A 20,918-nucleotide genomic window follows, 5' to 3' on the forward strand; every position below is an offset into this window, starting at 1 on the left:
GCACGTCCAATAAATGCCCCCCACCCAAAAGACCCGACATGATTCTGGTTCATAGTGATTTGGCCAAATCTGGAATAGCAATGGATACGTAGTAACTGACGGCAGATAAAACCCATTTAATCTGCCCGTGTTTTTATTGCCTTACTGTATTAACTTCTACCACTTCTGCTGGGAGCCCATTCCATGTATCTATCACCCCCCTCAAAAAAAAAAAAGAATATTTACTCCTGGTTTTCCCTTTTTATTCACATCTGATCCGCCCGCGGTGCATATTACCAACCAGCTCATCCACGGCAGTGCGGAATAAAAAGGTGTACACATTAACTGTATGCGCCTTCAAAGACTCCGACATCTGCGCCGGTTGCCATGGATTTTTGATAATGTATTCCTTCAAAGTATAAAAGTGTGTGTCGGGGGGGGGGGCAGGTAGGAAATATAAATCCAACAGTATCTATGAGATTAAACCCGCATGGAGTAGACAGTAATGAATCGCATCGGAGAGACAAAGTGGCGTTAATCCATTTCCAAAGGTTACGGAATACGGGCTCCGTATTTTCTTCTGTAAAGGAGGGAGCCCAGCAAGGAGCTGCCATGATGCCCTGATCATGCAGGAAACCCACCCGAGGGTCCGCAAAGACCTATACAGTGTGATACAGGACATATATATATACCAAGATCCATTTGTTATTTAGAATTCACCCCCCCACTTGTGCCAACACAGAAAAAAAAATGTAGTCATGTAACCTATCGGGTCCTCAGAGGTCTCTTCTTCACGTGGAATTAAGAAGACATAGCTGAGGTCCAAAAAGATCATGTGACTTCATCAGCTTTTTCTATGCCCCCCACTCCTACCTGCCAGCCCTCCCCGATCAGATGCACCTCTAATAATAATAATAATACTAGTAATGATAATAATAGTAATTATATAAAAAATAATAAAATTAATAATTATAATAATAGAAGTAATAATAATAATATCAAAAGTAGTAATAATATTAATAATGGTAATAGTAGTAATAATATAAATAATAATAACAATAATAATACTAATCATAATGATAAACATAATAATAATAATATCATAAGTAATAATAATATTAATAATGATAATAGTCGTAATAATATAAATAATAATAGTAATAATAATAGTAATAATAATATAAATAATAATAGTAATAATAATAATAATAATATAAATAATAATAGTAATAATAATAATAATATAAATAATAATAGTGATAATAATATATATTATTATTAATTGCTCCAATGGTTTAAACGTTACAGGGGTGACACTTTTTTCAGAGATGCAGTTAACACTTTAAATGCTAAACGGATATTTAGACCATTCTCTGCACAAATATGCTGTAAAGGCACAGGACACATTAGTACTGCAGCCAAACGGGAGAATGGCAACTTCAACAGAATGCTTTCTTCTGAAAAAGAGACCTCTGAGGTCTCAATACATTATTGAAAAGCTAATCTAAAATTACTAAATTAAAATGTAACTCCTATTAAAATACCCCAAAAGTGTTCTGCCGGAACAGCGCAAATGCCTAAGTAGCGGCGAACGGGGTAAAAATAATAAATTATTGTCCCGATAAAAAGGGCTGATGATTCCATAAGCTCTTTGGGCCAATACGTCTATATCCATGTAAACACCCCCAAAATATCCGTAAAATAACCCAAAAACCATAATGCTATCCCTGAACGGGTTAACTCATCCCCCCCAGCAGAAGCCACACGACTTAACCACAGTAGGGGGCGATGACGTCACGCTCGGTGGGCGTATCCCTCCACATCTGGGGCGTGTTCGCGCGGGGCGTGGCCTCGCCGCGGCTCTCCGCCCAGCACGCTGGAGTTGGTGGTGGAGGGGGAGGAGTCGCACAGTTCCCCCGGCGCTCTGCTAGTGGAGAAGCGGGAGGAGAAGCTTTGGGCACCAGGAGCTCTGCTCCCAGCCCCGCTCACCCACTCATGAGCAGCATCCCGCGGGCTGTGGATTAGGTGCGAGCTGTGGAGCGGCTGCGGGCGGCAGAGGCTCTTAGCAGGTAGGTGTTCTCTCCCGGGCATGGGCTCCCTGCTACTTTCTCTCCGCTTCCTCTGTAAGGCAGTGCCCTGCATCCACAACTTGCTGCATGCGCCTTTTATTTGCATTATTATATCATTTTTGGGACATTTGGAGATTTTATAAGCAAAGTCTGCACATGGAGCTTTTTTTTTTGCATTTTTTGGAGAATCTTCAGTGAAAATGGCAATTTCAAGAGATGATGGAAGTCTGGATACAATTATTATTAATTATTATTAATAATTATCATCCAATGGGAGGCAAGTTATTGAGATGATGATGATGTCTGCGTAAAGGATTTTTAAATTATTATTATTATTATTATTCATGATTAAAGCGCCCACATATTCCGCGGCGCTGTACAGTTATGGGTGGCTGACGTCTCCGTGGGATACAGTAACACGCACACGCGTGATCTTTATGTGTTTGTGGACGGTGTGTCGGTGTACTTGGTATCGGACATATTGTATCCCCAGTCGGTGCGGTCAGGTTTTAGGTTAGGCACCGATTGGCTCGGCGCTGTCGTTGGATGCTGCGGACGGCCGGCTAATGAATGTTACCCACTGGAGCCGCCGGGTCACCTGTACACGCTACACGCTACATGTTACAATTACCCAACAGTGACAGACTGCGGGGGCAATCCCCGATCCCTACATATATACGTCCTTTCGTGTGCAACGGGATGGCAAGAGTTAATTTCATTCATAGACCCGCAGGCGTTACGCTGATTCATTATTATAATTATTATTATTTATTATTCTAGTAATAATTTATAATTAGTTATTTTTTATTTTTATTTTATTATTATCATGTAAATAAAGTTAATTCTCGCCGTGTGAAAATCTTTTTCCGTGTTTTTCCCGTGTTGTTTGTATGATGTGTTCCATGTCGTTAATCTTGCCTGTGGTCGTCCTGGATAAGCGCCTCCCGCTTTATAGATTGGTAGATTCTAAGAGCCCCGATAATGTATACATAAATATCGCACCCGGCGTCATCCGCGCAGGTGCTGGACATCCGAGGGACTGAGAACAACCCCAATACCCCCCGATAATCTGGTGTCCGTTAACGTTAAACTTGTAAAGGATCAGCTTGTACCGTTTTCCTGCTGTAAAGACGCGTCTGAGATTCAGGATAGATTTCTGCCTATCCCATGTATTAACTTCTACCACTTCTGCTGGGAGGCTGTTCCACTTATCCACCCCCCTTTCATCTTATTCTGTTTTATTATATTGTACGGTCTCCATTGCCCGTGTTATCGAATTCATACGTTTTAATGCATAAAATGAGTTTTTTGGGGATTTTTTTGTTACATTTCATTAACGTTCCGAAACGCGTGTCGGTTGCAGGTTCCGTGGCGCAGGAGAGGAGCGAACGGACTTCAGTGCAGAGGCGGCCGGAGAGAATTATGCGGCCGGAGGATGTCTAGGGCCGTCGGGGGCTGCCGCGTTTCCCCGTGCCGCGGGATCCCCGTGGGAATGCTTGCCTTGTGGTTTGCGCTCTGCTTTTTCCTGGTGAGCGCAGTCCCGGCGGCCAGGCTGCCGATTGCCGAGGCCGAAGAGGACAGGACTGCGAGAAGAGCAGCAGGTGAGCGGGACGCTATGCGGAGTGTACTCGTGTCTTCGCTGACACGTGTGTGACTGTGTGGAGGGGCTGCTGCTGCTGCTTCGTTTGCCGTGGATGTGAAATGTAAAGCCGTCGCCGAGCGGTCGCCGGGGAGTTCATTCAGCATTGGGAGAATTGAGTTGTAGATTAACTCTTTGCTGTGCGTCGCATTCAGAGTGCTCTCTGTTTCTGTTCGCTGGCGGGTTTAGCGTCCATCGCGCAATACGTCATCGCTGTGACGTAAAGGACCTATACGTGTAGTGTATGGGGGCAGGTAACGTGTATGGGGGCAGGTAACGTGGTGACGCTGATCACCTCTCTCTCTCTCTCTCTCTCTCTCTCTCTCTCTCTCTCTCTCTCTCGGGTCTTATTTACCGATTAGTGGAAGGTCTGCCTCGCTTAAACCCTTTGGGCGCTGGAATGCTGGGCAGGGCACCGCAGAGCTACATCAGTCCTGCAAAGAGTTAATATGTCCATTTTGTCGGATGACCCCCTGAAGGGTTAACTCTCCGGTGCTCGTCCATCGAAGCATCGGAGCGCTGCGTGCCATATCGGTGGATCGCTCACCCTGCTGGCTCTCGAAAGGTTAAGGAGCGTTAGTGAAGTCTCTCGAGGAGGCACACGCTGACCATTTTTGGCTAAAAAGTAATCTTCGCCCTTTTTTTTTTTTCCTCCCCATTATGATTGGAGCTAGCCTGAGCCTCTTTGTTATGATTACTCGTAATACCCGGCGCGTTTCACAGCCCTTTAAGCTGCGTTGGACAGAACATTCCTTCAAACCACTTGTTGCTTGTTTGATGTCATTACTGCCCTTCTGTAGTCCGAGGTTGTTTGATCCGCTGCCCCGTGAAGGTGGCTTTGCTGGAATTGACGTATTGAGGGGTTTGAGGCGGGGGTTTATAGGGTCCGCTCTCAGGAGGCTTTGGAAGGCGGCTGTTCCGGGAATCCTCTTTACTTCGTTCTGCGTCGCGGTGTTTGAACGTTATTATTGTGTAATATGGCTCCATCATATTCCGTGGCGCTGTACAATGGGGTATGTTCCTCCCCGCCGGTTAATTGGGGGGGGGTGCACCTGACCGCGTGTTGTTTGGGATTCTGGCTTGGCTGTGCGATTTGTCTCGAATTCGTGTTTTTTTGGTATTTTCCATTAAGAAGTCCCGTTAAAAAATCTAGCGGTTTGTATTTGGTAAACCAGCAACTGCAGGAAAGGGTTAATGCATCAAAGAGTGGAATCAAGCGGGGTGGAATAAAGGCCAGGGGGCTGTGACTCCCATGATGCTCAGGCAGGATAGAGGAATGTAATCCCCTCGCCGCGTGTTGTTCGATTCGTGTAGAATGTGCTGTTTTGATCGCGCTGTATCTCGGCTGGGAAGCTGCGCCCCCTGTTCTTGTTGTTGAATTGCGACTCCCATTACCTTTAGTCAGCATCGAATTTTCTGTTAACCCATCTAATCGACCTGTTCTTTTCCTGCTCTAAGACCTAAATCAGTTCTTGGTCTCAACAGCCTCACTGTATTAGCCTTTACCACTTCTGCTGAGAGGCTGCTCCACTTATCTACTAACCTTTCCGTAAAGTGACATTAACCCGTTTCTGTCAATAGTTTTAACCCGCTTGGGGGGGGGTGAGTGTTTGTACTTTTACAGCGAGGGGGGGAGGCATGGGTTTTTATACCGTAGCATTCTGCTTTACATCCACCTGCAACCGATGGATTAATGACCGTCGTTAACAAGTGCAGCGTGATAGCGGGTGCCGTGTGCCGTGTGCGGGTGCCGCGTCGTTAGTCCGTTGTAAGGTATTTGGGTAAAGATTGTCCGTCTTACACAAATATAGGTGCAGTTTATGTACAAACACAGGTGTTTTCCCAGGGTGCGTGGAACACGATCACTACACGGACCGTCCAGCCGTATGTGTGCGATATATATCGGATGTGTGTGTGATACATATATATCCAGTGTGTGTATGTGTGATATAATATATATATATATATATGTTTGTGATATGTATGTATATACAGTGTATGTGTGATGTGTGATTATATATTGTGTATGTATGTATGTATATATATATGTGTGTATGTGATATATATGTGTGTTTGTGATATGTATGTATATACAGTGTATGTGTGTGGTATGTATGTGTGATTATATACTGTGTATGTATGTATGTATATATATATGTGTGTATGTGATATATATGTGTGTGATGTGGTGTATGTATGTGTGATATGTGAGTGTTTGATATATGTGAGTGTGTGTGATATATATGTGTGTATATATTATATATATAGCGATGTGATCTATGGATGTACAAATAAAACCTGTACCCGGCGTGAGTTGATTATTTATTTTTGTCGCTGGTAATCGTGATGTAGAAGGTATTGGGGGGGGGGTGGGTAGAAGGTATTGGGGGGGGTGATGTAGAAGGTATTGAGGGGGGGTAGACGGTATTGGGGCGGATGAGTGACCGGTACCCGCACCTCTCAGGGTCACACAGTCCGGAACCGGTCTGGAACCGACCTGGAACCGACACCTTCCTGCTCTGCTGTCATCACAGAATCTTCATGATGAGCTACTAAAGGGTTAATATCTCGAGCTGGCGTGTGTTGGTACATATGGCACTGGAACACAAGGTCCCCGGCGAGATGTGTGTGATCCACCCTGCTGGTTCCTGGCATGCTGTTCCCGGGGTCCGGTTGATCCCGGCCGGTGTTAGTGTCCGGCCAGGCGGAGGGGGGCGGGGGGGCAGTAGGATTTGGGGAAGTATACATCTCTTTGTTTAAAGTGACTGTCGCTAAGTGATGCTCTTCAGCTGCTGCCTCTGCCTGTGTTTATATAAGAGAACTAATGGAACTTACACAGTGTGTGTGTATACAGTGTGTGTGTATACAGTGTGTGTGTATACAGTGTGTGTATATATGAGTGACTGGATGTGTGTGTATATACAGTGTGTGTATACAGTGTGTGTGTGTGTATATGAGTGACTGGATGTGTGTGTGTGTGTGTATATGAGTGACTGGATGTGTGTGTGTGTGTGTATATGAGTGACTGGATGTGTGTGTGTGTGTGTATATGAGTGACTGGGTGTGTGTGTGTATGTACAGTGTGTGTGTGTGTATCGCCCGCACTTCTGTATGTTTGACAGCAGATCAGGCCCATTCGGCCTGTTTTTTCCTGATGTAGAGATGCCGGTGTTAATCAGTCGTTGGTCTCGTCTCGATTCATCGGCCATATGCCTATCCCATGTGGGTTTAAATCCCCTCACTGTGTTCGCCTCTACTACTTCTGCTGGGAGGCTCTTCCATGTATCTACCACCCTCTCAGTACGGTAAAACGTCCTTATGATCCACCTAAGCCTCCGACCGTCTAGTTTTAGACTCTGGCCTCCTCCTCGAACGTTTCTCCTCCTTTGAACGTATTTCCAAGCGACGGATCGATCAGATAGTAACTGATTCATTCGCTTTAGGATTCGGGAAGTGTTTGCGGGTGCCGCCGCCTCTGCCGCCGCCGCTGCATGAGATAACGGACTAGATATTATGTGGACAGTTCCCGAGTTCTGAACGTTTAGCGGAAAGAATTGGGTGTGATATTGTGGTCTGGCTCAATACAGACATGTTTGATTAATGACCAATTATAAAATTGCTTGTGAATATCGGCCGTGTTGGTTGCTATTCTGGAAACATGTGGAAAATGAGTGAAATTCTGCTGTTTTTGGGCCGTTGTGAATGTGAAGGATGCCATTTTTGCCCTAGATTATTGTATTAATACTAGCCCCTCGCTTGTCACTGTATCCAGCGGGGCATGAAGGGGGGGGGTTTAAGCTTGCAGGGTTCTAGACCTGTCAATACTAGTACGATCCGGGGTGATTTCCTAGAACCTCTTATTAAAGGACCAGGGGGGGGCGCTTTCCAAGCCCTGATTTTCCGTAGAGGGGGCTTGGAAAGGATCCCCCCCAGTGTTGTAATTCTCCACGCGGGGCTGTGAGCGCTATATCAGCCCCTGCTTTGTGCTCGGCCCCCCGGTACATAAAACACACTTTGAGGGGGGCCGTTGTGGAGGTATGAGTGTGTTTGCCGATATCAATGCTGCCCATTAGTGAATCTAGAAGGGGGGCGCTTTTTTTCTTTGGACCCCCGCAGGAAGAAGGCAGATGGTGGCACTTGTTGAATAGAGTCCAAGTAGAAAACACCAAGGGCCTCATCTGGACCTTTCTTCTTCTGCATCTTTTTTTTATTCCTCCCCAGTAGCTGCCGCGATGAGAACAATGTTGAACTTTTCTCTCTCTCTCTCTCTCCTTGTTTTTATGAATGGGAACGGAGAAGCGCGGCATATTTAAATGGATGCCGAGATGGTTTGAGAGGTCGGCAAGCTCTTTTCAGTACCTGGGGCTGCCGGTCACTCTATTGAGAAAGCAAAGAATGGGAAGCTGTATTATTGGGGAGGAATAACAGGAGAAAGGAGGGAGGGGGGCATAGTTTGCATTGGTATACGTTAACTTGGTGGATTTGATCCATGCTTATAGCTTCTTGTGATTTATTTTTTATTGCTTTATATAGCGCCATCATATTCCGCAGCGCTGCACAAAAGGGAAAACAGGACATATCAACTAGCGTGTTGCAAAATTTTGATTTATACAAACCTGAGTTTTGTCCTATACTTTTTTGACCTATACATTTCTGTGTGTGTGTGTGTGTGTGTGTGTGTGTGTGTGTGTGTGTGTGTGTGTGTATATATATATATAGATAGCGCCCCCTATGAATACAGTCAGAATGCTGTTTATTCGGCTTGTCAGCGCGGAACAATGTTTATTCCTGACTGCTGAAAGGGTTAAGCCTTATTTTTTTTAAGCTCGTTTGATAAATAATAAAATCGGTTTAAGTGATAAGCGGATAAGCGAGGACCCCGACGTTACGTCCTCTTTGTTGGTTTGTGAGGAAAATGTATATATTTACTGATCACTTAACGGCCGTAGGAAAAGTGACGTCTCCGGTAACATATTTCACTTCAGATCACGGACTCGGATGGCGTGGAAAGTGTGCCTTTGGCTGGGGCCCTCGTAAACCGGTCGGGATTAACCCTTTGATTGCCAGGGGGGGTCAGTGCTGGCGACTTCTTTGGTTCTCTTAGCTATGCCGTGAAATAAAACACCTTCTCGCGCCTTGAGGCTGCAGCTAAAACATTTATCTCTTAAAGGCATATCCACTCGATTCTGTGCACCCCTCCCCCCACTTTAACAACCCTCCCCACCAGTCCTGAACTCATTATTAGTACCCCATTCTTATCATCTAAACATAATCGCTTTATAACCCGATGTGGAGCCTTCCCTGAACGCCCTGGTACTGAAAGGGTTAGGCGTGCCTTTTAATGGCAGAAACTCCTGTTTTGCGTATGTTTTAATTTCTGTCGCTGCCACCTGCTTCTTCCAGCGGCATCGGCGGGGGCACCGAGCCAAGGAAGCCAAATAAACGCTTGCACGTCGGGTCTGAATCATAAATAAACAGTAACCGGAGCTCCCGGCGTCCTGTGCCGGTACTGTTATAAGGGATGCGCGTGTTCCTATGTCATGTTTGGATATGACCTCATTTGTTACATACATGCAGTAGCCGCTTATGATTATGGTTTCCTGTAAACAGCAGGAAGTCATCAGAGCGCCTTCTATGCATACATGGCCCGGAAGAGCTCGGCGGGAGAGAGTGACTGTTTTACGCAAAGTGGGACTGTTGGGAGGCATGGCTTTAATAGGAATTCACCTTCGCATGACATCGCGCAAGTTCAGAGGCCAAAGATGGTGCCTAGCGGAGGCCGCAGATTATTGCCTCTTTAAATTGGGTTCCTGTGGACTGAATTATTAATCCCCAACCACATTCTTCCAGTTCCAGTAAAATCTAGAAGTAATTATCTGTTCCAATAACCAGTTTCTGGATTTTTTCCCTAATTTTAGTCATTTTTACAAAGCAAATAATTAGGTCAATCCGCGCAGGAACAGACGCAAGTCGTCTTAATGGTAGGATGTCTGGGTGGGATACTGAGGATGTCTGGAAGGACTGAGCGTGTCCCTGAATTACTGTTACTGCTTAAGGGGTCTTTGTTTAACCCCTTAACGACAATTGCCGGTCCTGGCACGGCACGGAAAAGCATGTGCTTTACGACAATTGACGTGCCAGGACCGGCACGTCTTTAAACGGGTGCAGAAAGCGATCTACTATCGCTTTCTGCACCCAAAAAGCGTTGCTGAATGCCTCGACCTCGAGGCATTCAGCAACGCCGCGATCGGCACGAAGGGGCCATCTCTGGCCCCTCCACGGGGCGTCAACATCCGCCATACTTTGTATGGCGGCGGACGCCCGTTTTAAAAGCGTTTAGGAGGCGATCGACGATCGCCTCCTAAACTTAAATGGTGTCGCTGGAATGCCTCGATCAGGAGGCATCCAGCGACACCAAACACTAACCTTTTGATGGGCTGTGACCGCTCCGGAGAGCGGTCACAGCCGCAGCTACCGGCAATCTTCGCCATCAAGGAAGATGGCCGCCGTCCTGTAACAGGAACCAACAAATTTTAAAATTTAGCTAGATGGTCCAGACCATCTAGAGAACTTTGGCTCCACTTGCAGGTTGAATACAGGTACTGCATTCACCATGCAAGTCAATGGAGCCCAGCTTTCTAATCACAGTGTGATTAGTAAAAATAAATTAAAAAATAAAATAAAATTAATAATAATTAGAAAAAAATAGTAAAAAAACAGTAAAATGTAAAAATCATTTCCCACTGATGTCACTATCAGGGGAACCTCCAAGTTGAAAAAAAATGTTAAATTTTTTTAAAAAAAAAATAAAAAAAAAAAATATATATATATAAAAAATATATTTTTGTGAGCAAGTCCTAAAGTTAGCATATTAGCTTAAAACAATTCTCGCATGGAAAGAGTTAAAATACTGGCATATTAAATGCCCGTGGGGTGTCTACTTTTAAAAAATGTATGATTTGATGGGGTAAATTGAATGGGCCAGGTTCAACAACGTCCCAATTAACACGGGGGGAAGGATGGCCACACATCTAATTTCCAATTAGAAAAATGCACACGTACCAAATGTGGCCTTTTAGTTCCCCCAAAAAATGACACACCCATGCATGTGGGGTATCACTGCACTCAGGAGATGTTGCTGAACACATTATGGGGTGTCGTGTGACAGCGGCATATACCAGGAGCTGTAAATTCATACATAAAGTAGGTGTGTGGGGGAAAAATACACACACAAAAATATTACTGCAAACTTTGAAAAAATGCTGGTGGTAAAATGTGTGCATACAAAGAGTTAAAATACCAGCATTTAAAATACCCTGTGGTGTCTAGTTTTGAAAAATATATGGTTTTGTTGGGCACACTGAAATGGCCTGGCTCAAAGATGTACCAAATAGGGCATGGGCAGTGGATCCAAATGCCAAAGTTCAACATTGAAAAAAGCGCGTGCCCCAAATGTGGCCCTTTTGCCCCAAAACAGCCAGGCAAAATCATTCATGTGGGGTATCGCTGTGCTCAGGAAATGTTGCTGAACACATATTGGGGTGTTTTGTGATAGTGACATATACGAGAACATTTTAATTCATACCTGAATTAAAATGTGTGTGGAAAACCAAATGCAAAAAAATTACTACCACAAAGTTTGACAAAGACTGGTGGTAGATATGGTGCATGGAAAGAGTTAAAATACTAGCATTTGAAATACCCTGGGGTGTCTAGTTTTCAAAAATATATGGGTTTATTGGGCACACTGAAATGGCCCGGCTCAAAGATGTACCAAATAGGGCATGGGCAGTGGATCCCCAAATGCCAAAGTTCAACATTGAAAAATGCGCATGCCCCAAATGTGGCCCTTTTGCCCCCAAACAGCCAGGCAAAATCATTCATGTGGGGTATCGCTGTACTCACGAGATGTTGCTGAACACATATTGGGGTGTTTTGTGATAGTGACATATACGAGAACATTTTAATTCATACCTGAAGTAAAATGTGTATGACAAAACAAATGCAAAAAATGACTACCATAAAGTTTGACAAAGACTGGTGGTAGATATGGTGCATGGAAAGAGTTAAAATACTAGCATTTGGAATACCCTGGGCTGTCTAGTTTTCAAAAATATATGACTTGATGGGGTAAATTGCATTGGCCGGGTTCAAAGATACCCGAAATGGCACAAGGGGGGAAGAATTACCAGATTTGGAAAAAATGGCTTTGAAATAGCAAAACGCTACCTGTACTTATTGCCCCATAATGGGTAGAAAAAAGCAAAAAAACATAAAAACATTGGGTATTTCTAAACTCAGGACAAATAGTAGAATCTATTTAGCAGGTTTTTTCATTACCTTTTATAGATGAGTAAAAGATTTTTCAACTAAAAGTTAGAAACAGTCATTTTTTTCTAAATTTTTCACCATATTTTATAATTTTTTTAATAGTAAATAATATGATACAATCAAAACAATGTCATCTAAAGAAAGCCCTTCTTGTCCTGAAAAAAACAATATCTAATGTGTGTGGGTTCAGTAAACGGGAAAGAAGAAAATTACAGCTAAACACAAGCAGCGCAGAAATGTTAAAAAGGCCATTGTCACAAAGGGTACAAAAAGTAAAATCAGCCTTTGTCTCGAAGGGGTTAAGACAAGCGTGGCGCGGGGGGCACGGAATGTCAAAAGTGAATCCAAAGCTGATTTTTGGTTGGTTTAAAGGGACGCTTTTGCATTTGCATATACTTACCGCCCGCTAGCTCCAGCGCAAACACTGCAGGCGGGTTCTGTTCGGACCCCTGAGCCCAACGTGTGGGACGCTCGCCCGTTGGCTTCAATTGGAGAGCTTTGCTGCCGCTGAATCGTCGGAGCCCGGAGCTTCTACCTCGCAAATTAACGTATTCCCGGTACTATAATATTCTTGAACGGCGGCGGCAGGGAACGTGCACTGTCCCTTTAAATAATCTAAAAGCTAATTAGAAGTAGCTTGGTTTTAAATCAGGTCCTTTGTAAACGCAATGTCAGCAAACGGATGAGAAACACGGGGTCTGGATACTCGGTTTACCATTTATGTTAACGCTCTTTACGTCTCGCATAAATAAACTGGGAAGAGGCAGCAGCTTGGTATTGTCTCTTCAGGGTATTAAGATGTATGGATCAAAAGTGATTTATTTACCATAGTGGGTCAGACGCAGCAGCTTGGTATTGTCACATCAGGGTATTAAGATGTATGGGTCAAAAGTGATTTCCTTACCATAGCGTGTCAGACGCAGCAGCTTGGTATTGTCCCATCAGGGTATTAAGATGTATGGATCAAAAGTGATTTCTTTACCATAGTGGGTCAGGATATTTAATTGTATGGGTCAATAGTGATTTCTTTAGAATAGCGGGTCAGGATATTTGAATGTATGGGTCAACAGTGATTTATTTAGCATAGAGGGTCAGGAAATTTGAATGTATGGGTCAACAGTGATTTCTTTAGCATAGTGGGTCAGAATATTTTAACGTTTGGGTCAATAGTTATTTATTTAGCATAGCGGGTCAGGATATTGAAATGTATGGGTCAATAGTGATTTATTTAGCATAGAGGGTCAGAATATTGAAATGCATGGGTCAACAGTGATTTCTTTAGCACAGTGGGTCAGGGTATTTAAATGTATGGATCAAAAGTGGCTTCTTTAGCATAGTGGGTGGCGCCTTTTGAAGTTTTGTTTTTTTTTGCTGCTCATTCTGTAGATGTTATCCTGTGTGACCAGAGGCTACTCTCGGTGTAACTCCACTCGCATATTTCTTCCTTGGGATTCCTTTTAATACTTTTACCCCAAGGCCATTTTAAAGAATTAATTGTTGCTTGTGACGAGGGGTTAAAACAATACGTGCCAATCTTCTGGTATATTTGTCTTTTGAGAGGTGTGAAAAGCGGCAAATGTCTAATCTGTAAACAAAATGAACTTGTAAACAAAATGAACTTGTTAACAATAACCTCGTTGTCTCGTTAGCGCTATGGCGCATTACTCTATACAGCATAGTGCGTAAAACTCCAAGAACCCTTCGTGTCCCTTTAACAGTCGGAATGTTTCACATCGTTCAGTGCCAGAGATTCACATCAACGTGGAAGAAAAAAATTGGAAAGATTTGTGAAATTCCAGTATTGTGGGAAAAAATGGCTGTTTTTTCATTAAAGGGTTAAGCTGCTTGTATTGATCAGTAGTCCATGCAGTCCATAATTCCTCCCCTGTCTCTAATTAAAAGGATCCCTACAGTCTGCTTGATTGGGTTCTTATCGGAAAGATTTATTACCACCCGCTCCTTATCATGGGAGAGCGAGCTCTGGAGACATCCAGCAGAAATGAGAGAACACCAGTTACCACTGGGATACTGAAAACGGTGTGAGTGCGGGGGTATACTCAGGATGATGTAACACAGTGTGAGTGCGGTGGGATACTCAGGATGATGTAACACAATGTGAGTGCGGGGGTATACTCAGGATGATATAACAGTTTGAGTGCAGGGGTATACTCAAGATGATATAACACAGTGTGAGTGTGGGGGTATACTCAGGGTAATATGACAGTGTGAGTGTGGGCTTATACTCGGGGCCAGTGGGGTTTATTTACTAAAGGGAAAGTTGGCACTGTTTTTACAGGGCCATCACTGTCAAGTTTTGTGAGCAAGGGCTGAGCTTGCCCTGTATAATGCATAATTCAATGGATGAGGAGACTGAATACATCTCTGTGATTAAACTATACATTAAACAGGGCCAGCCAAGCTTTTACTGCAGCAAGTGGATGAGGGGTATTACCAGTGACCATAATATGGAGGCCCTTTTTATGCAGAAGTTTCCTTTGGAATCTACGTAAGGAAAGGCCCATTGGGGCATCTTTAGCCAGCTGACCCCTGCCGTGTGATAAACAAAAACACATTTGGCAGACTGGATACGATATCGGCGTAACAAAAAGAAGAAATAACTCGCTTCTTGTGGCTTGAATGCAAATGAGTAGAGATACATACACACATACACACTTACATACACATACACACTTTTACATACACACATACACACTTACATACACATACACACTTACTTACATACACACTTGCATACACATACACACTTGCATACACATACACACTTACTTATATACACACACATACACTTATTGTTCTTCAACGTGTTCCAAGTTTAAATAACATTTTTGTACAGATCTTGAAACTCTAGACCCGGCTATATGCATTCATATAGTTTTGATATATTTTTTTTTTTTGCAAGTTAGAGTAACCCCTGGAGAGTGCATAATTTATATTTATGTCCTTTTGGAGTCCTGGCAAGAAAAGGGGAGCCGCTTGTTTCCTCATTGTGCGGGTCTTCACACATTCTTTTAAGTGAATGAACGGCTTAGAAAACAGCATTACATATTTGTAAAAATCAATTAATACATCAAATCAATTGAAGCAGGCTGGATTGCCAACACCACTTAATTGATTTGAGGTGTTAATTGATTTGTAAGTCAATTTGTTATGTTACATACTACTTGTAATGTCCTGTCTACCCATTGTACAGCGCTACGGAATTTGATGGCGCTATATAAAGCAATAAATAATAATTTGATGTATTAATTGATTTGAGGTGTTAATTGATTTGAGGTGTTAATTGATTTGAGGTGTTTATATACCGATGGCTTGTTGGTTTTGGATGCAATCAGTATAGTTTTTCCCCCCTATATTGTATTATTTTACTTAGGAATATTTGGGCTGTCATGAAGGTAACTGTGCTTTTCTTTCACCGCGTTGGAGAAGGCGACGCTTCATGCTGACGTAACCCATAAATTGATCGTTGACGCTTTCCATCCCACACAAACATAATTTCTTTTTAAGCTGCTCCTGTCGCATTCCAGCGCCGAAATCAAAACCTGTTTCTAAGAGCAGAAGAAGAGTGTTTTCAGGCAAAAGTCTTAGAGGTTGAATTAAGGTTTTTATTTCTATATCTACAAATCCTGAATTTCCACCGTGTTTTCTCGCTATCGGTTATATCTTTTATTAGCCAAATTATTTGTAACCCTTCCCGAGCTTTCAAGTAATTTAAATGTTCGCCGCACCTAATTTGTTTCCTGTATATTTTTTGTAACATGGAACTTTTTTTTGTTTATTTTGGAGTAAAAGAATATGGAATTAGTTTTGGTATTGATATTGTCGATAACACAATATTAAAGATTAAGAACGTCTATATCCAAGGCCATCACGGGAAATATTGGATGAGTCTGTATTCCTGGGGTTTTAATCATGGGATTATTCAGCACTTCTAGGAATACGTCTGTCTTCCCAGCGATTCCGGCACCTGCGCGGCATCCTAACGTCATAGATAACCCAGTAGGCTCTGTGTATCCTATGGAGAAAACGTGTGTGTGTGTGTGTATATGTATATATATATATAGATAGATAGATAGATAGATAGATAGATGGAATGTAATTATATATGGTATTTTTTTTTATTTTTTTTTTGACCCGCACTCCCTTCTGGTACATGGAGGGTTAACCATTCCACCTGAGCGTTTAAGAGAAGCCTCTCCTGGATGATTAAATGCACTTTCTGCCCGCAGTCAGTTTTTTGACGGCCCTCCAGCTGCTCTTGTTACGGTAGCGAAAGGCGCCGCGGCCAAAAGCAGCAACGGAAAGACTAGAAGCTCTGAAATCCTGGGGGGGGGGCAGAGCGGGGCAAGTACGAGGACCAGGAACACGACGCCGGAACGCCCGGACGCGTAAATGGAATGAAAGCTTCTGCTCTTACTTTGGCCGGGGAGATAAATGCATTTTCACACGGCTTGGATTATTACCTGAGTTTTGCCTCCAGGATAAACAGCCTTAAATGGTTCATCTGCTGTGGACTACAATTCCCAGCATCCTGGGGGTCTACAGACTAATAATGTGTTCCTTAACCCATTGCTCGATGTTGTTACTCCTCTAGCTAAAAGAAAGTACAGTTGTAAGCGTATTTAATAATACATAATTTGACAGTAATTCACATTAATTGAGACAAATTGCATCACAGCGCGTGTTAAACGCACAATTTGTTTCATGATATGAAAAAAGAGCTAAATGTACAGTATTTCTGCAATTTCCCCAGAGAAGTTCCCTTCCGTACTGATCCAGGTTATCTTGTGGTCTCGTATGTCTTGCGATGGCTTCTTCACTCCGTATTTTATTATTATTATTATTAGATTTTATAATCTCCATCTTCCAAGAGAAGTGTTTATTAGTAAGAAAAAAAAAAAAAAAAAAAAAAAACAACAACAAAACCAGAATATTCTATAGATGCATTTCCATAGCACCAATGGATGCCGTAGCGGGGTTACAATAGGGGCCGGTGAAAATGACAGCTTTTAAATGACTTCATAACGTTAAAGTATACTGGTACAGAAGAAGCATAATTAAACTCTTATTCTAGTTGTTACTTACTCCTGGTGTTACCAGATAGGGCCTCGGTTCCTCAAGGTTCTATGTACATCTAAAACAATCCAATAATAATAATTTTATAATAATAATAGTAGAACCTATGTTTTTTTTTTTTTTTTATTGAATTATGAAGCTCAGGTTCCGTCATGATGATGGTTAAAGAAATGGTGGCTTTCAGGTGATTCGTTAAGAACATTAACCCCATAAATAAATATATATATATATTATACATATCACTATTGTAAGGGGTAATTTTCATTTTGAAACTAGGACAGTCGTAGTTGGAATGACAATGAATTCTTTCTGAATATGCTCCCGGTTGGGGGTCGGGTCTGAATAGGCTAAAAACTTCTTGTTCGACATTAACTCTGAAGGGTCTTTGCTTCCGTTTTTAATTAGCCGGCCTGTAAAATGTTGCTTATTGTGCGGTTTCCAGGGCTTTGTCCGGGCCGGTATCTTAAGGTCGGTTCCTTCTCCCGGCTCCGAGGCTGTTCTTTTTGTTTCTCGTCTATTTAATGGCCGAGGCTTTTCCAGGAGACGCGGGATTAGGGACATTGTTCAGGACGGGTTATCTTGAGCCAGCTGCCTGCATCAGGTGAAGATTAGGTAGAACGTTCCGATGACGCTTTTTGGATTTGGATTTTGCATGAATATAAATCAGAGGAGAAAGGGTTAATTACAAATGATAGGAGCGTTTCATGAGGTGTTTGGAGCAGATATTGTGATATGTGTTCAAATTATCGTAGACTGTCAGTAGTTCGCCATGCAGTACCTGGGTTATAGTACAGCAGCATTCACACGGCCCCTGGGTTATACCGTGTTTCCCCGAAAGTAAGACAGTGTCTTACTTTCTTTTTATCCCTAAAAGCCCCACTATGTCTTACTTTCGGGGTATGTCTTATATTGGGAAAAAATTGTCCATATATACCAATCCACACGCATACCAATCCACACATATACACCAAACCACACACATATACACCAAACCACACATATACACCAAACCACACACATATACCAATCCACACATATATACTAATCCACACATATACCAAACCACACATATATACCAAACCACACATATATACCAAACCACACATATATACTAATCCACACATATACACCAATCCACTCTCACTGTCACTCTATGCTTTCCTACCTTTCCTCTTTCAGTTTCTTTGCCGCCTCTTCGCTCTTCTTCTTAGTTCTTCTGTCTTCTCTTCTTCCGGGTCAGAGGGCACGGAGACCGGTGGGCGCGGCTTCAGTGCTGTGCACCGGGATCTGGCAGCAAACCCCGGCGCACAGCAGCTGTTGCCTTGGGGATCACAAGGGAGCGGTATCGGAGGTCTGTTAAAGACCTCCGATACTGCTCCCTTGCGAGCCTGCTCCTCCAGCGGCGGACATTACTGTCCGTCTCTGGAGGGGCGGCAGGGGCGTCGGACCGCGCTGCGGCGGACCCCGCGACGGCAGTGGCGTCGGACCGCGCTGCGGCGGACCCCGCGGCGGCGCCCCCTGGAGTGTGGCGCCCTGTGCGGTCGCACAGGTCGCACACCCCAAAGGCCGGCCCTGGTCCTGATGGACCACGGAAAACATTATTGCTGCTCCAGCAAATCCCCCGTGTTTCCCCGAAAGTAAGACATATGTCTTACTTTCGGGGTACGGCTTATATTAGCCGACCCCTCTGAAACCCCCGATACGTCTTACTATCGGGGGTGTCTTACTATCGGGGAAACACGGTAGTACAGCAGCATTCACACGGCCCCTGGGTTATAGTACAGTCGCACAGCGGTATCCATCCGGCCCCTGGGTTATAGTACAGCGGCATCCACCCGGCCCCTGAGTTATAGTAGGGTCGCACAGCGGCATCCACCCGGCCCCTGGGTTATAGTACAGCAGCATGCACTTGGCCCCTGGGTTGTAGTGCAGTCGCGCAGCGGGGTGCGCCTGGGTTGTAGTGCAGTCGCGCAGCGGGGTGCGCCTGGGTTATAGTACAGTGGCGCAGCGGCATGCACCTGGGTTATAGTACAGTCGCGCAGTGGCATGCGCCTGGCCCCTGGGTTGTAGTGCAGTCGTGCAGTGGCATGCGCCTGGGTTGTAGTGCAGTCGCGCAGTGGCATGCGCCTAGGTTGTAGTGCAGTCGCACAGTGGCATGCGCCTGGGTTGTAGTGCAGTCGCACAGTGGCATGCGCCTGGGTTGTAGTGCAGTCGCGCAGCTGCATGCGCTTGAGTGGTAGTGCAGCCTCGCAGCCGCATGCGCTTGAGTGGTAGTGCAGTCGCGCAGTGGCATGCGCCTGGGTTGTAGTGCAGTCGCGCAGTGGCATGCGCCTGGGTTGTAGTGCAGTCGCGCAGTGGCATGCGCCTGGGTTGTAGTGCAGTCGCGGAGTGGCATGCGCCTGGGTTGTAGTGCAGTCGCGCAGTGGCATGCGCCTGGGTTGTAGTGCAGTCGCGCAGGGGCATGCGCCTGGGTTGTAGTGCAGTCGCGCAGGGGCGTGCGCCTGGGTTGTAGTGCAGTCGCGCAGGGGCGTGCGCCTGGGTTGTAGTGCAGTCGCGCAGGGGCGTGCGTCTGGGTTGTAGTGCAGGGGCATGCGTCTGGGTTGCAGTGCAGTCGTGCAGGGGCATGCGTCTGGGTTGTAGTGCAGTCGCGCAGCCGCATGCGTCTGGGTCGTAGTGCAGTCGCGCAGCCGCATGCGCTTGGGTTGTAGTGCAGTCACGCAGTGGCATGCGCCTGGGTTGTAGTGCAGTCACACAGTGGCATGTGCCTGGGTTGTAATGCAGTCGCGCAGTGGCATGTGCCTGGGTTGTAGTGCAGTCACGCAGTGGCATGCGCCATACTAACTTGGCAAGGTGTGTCAGCTTCCTTATTTGTTTTTACCTTTTGGTTTTTGAATTGAGTCATACATTTATCTGTTCTAAAACTGAAAAAATACACAGAAGCCGGAGACCAGAAGAAAAGAGAAATATAACATAAAAACTGTGAAATGATCCATTTATAGTGATGTAACAATCTATTAAATCACTCTCATAAAGGTCTTGGCACTTGTGCGTCGTCTATACGTCACAGGGCGCCTAACCATCCTGTATGATATATACCGCACATATTCTATAGCTATCAGCTCATTCACAAGTATCCGAGAAATAAAGCGGCACAAACATTAGCGGCGGTAACTTATTCAAAGTAACAGCCAGCTACAGTGTCCAGCAGGAGACACGATACAAATGAATATTTTAACGTGAGATTAAAACCTTTTTGGCAATACGGCCTCCGCTGCGGGGACTGCCGCCATCTGCTTGTTCAGCGATACGAGAACGGGTACCCTGTGAGTTATAATCACAGCCGAGCCCTGCTTCAAACCTTAAAGCCTTATATTAACCCTGATGGAATGATACTGGAGGGATTGCTTTATATCTACCCTACAGCCTCTTTATTACAAACACAAATGTGCCCGTGTGTAACGGAAGGAGTGTTAACGGCCCCTCTTAAAGACCTGGACACTGGGCGTTCTGTACATCTTCTTTCTAATGCTATTATTATTTATTAGTATTAGTATTATTATACATAGTCCATGAGGCTGTACAGTGAAGACTCTGAGCCTCTCTTCAAAAATTGGAGATTGTAGAAACCCAAAGGTTTTATATCCCGTATCCAGTAACGCATCAGCCTTCATCTCCATCTCCCTTAGTGCTTTCGGGACGGCGATGTTTATTTGAAGAATACATTTGATGTAATATGCATAATACGGGGTGCCGCTGCTCGCATTTCCATTCAGTTATTCCGAATGCTCGGAAAACATATCAACTTC

General features: G+C 44.4%; 1 protein-coding gene across 4 annotated transcripts in view; it reads left to right on the plus strand.

Annotated features, from left to right (window-relative positions):
• The first annotated feature begins 1,940 nt into the window (after window positions 1-1,940).
• Window positions 1,941-20,918, plus strand: part of FGFR3 (fibroblast growth factor receptor 3) — a 60,299-nt gene continuing 41,321 nt past the window's right edge. For all 4 annotated transcript variants that reach the window (XM_053458182.1, XM_053458183.1, XM_053458184.1 and 1 more), the window contains exons 1-2: window positions 1,941-2,048; window positions 3,412-3,649. In XM_053458182.1, coding sequence (XP_053314157.1) covers window positions 3,484-3,649 — 166 coding nt within the window. In that variant the 5' untranslated portion in view covers window positions 1,941-2,048; window positions 3,412-3,483. The remainder of the gene's footprint in view (window positions 2,049-3,411; window positions 3,650-20,918) is intronic.

Source organism: Spea bombifrons, chromosome 1, assembly GCF_027358695.1.
Source record: "Spea bombifrons isolate aSpeBom1 chromosome 1, aSpeBom1.2.pri, whole genome shotgun sequence".
NCBI classification, from domain to species: Eukaryota; Metazoa; Chordata; class Amphibia; order Anura; family Pelobatidae; genus Spea; species Spea bombifrons.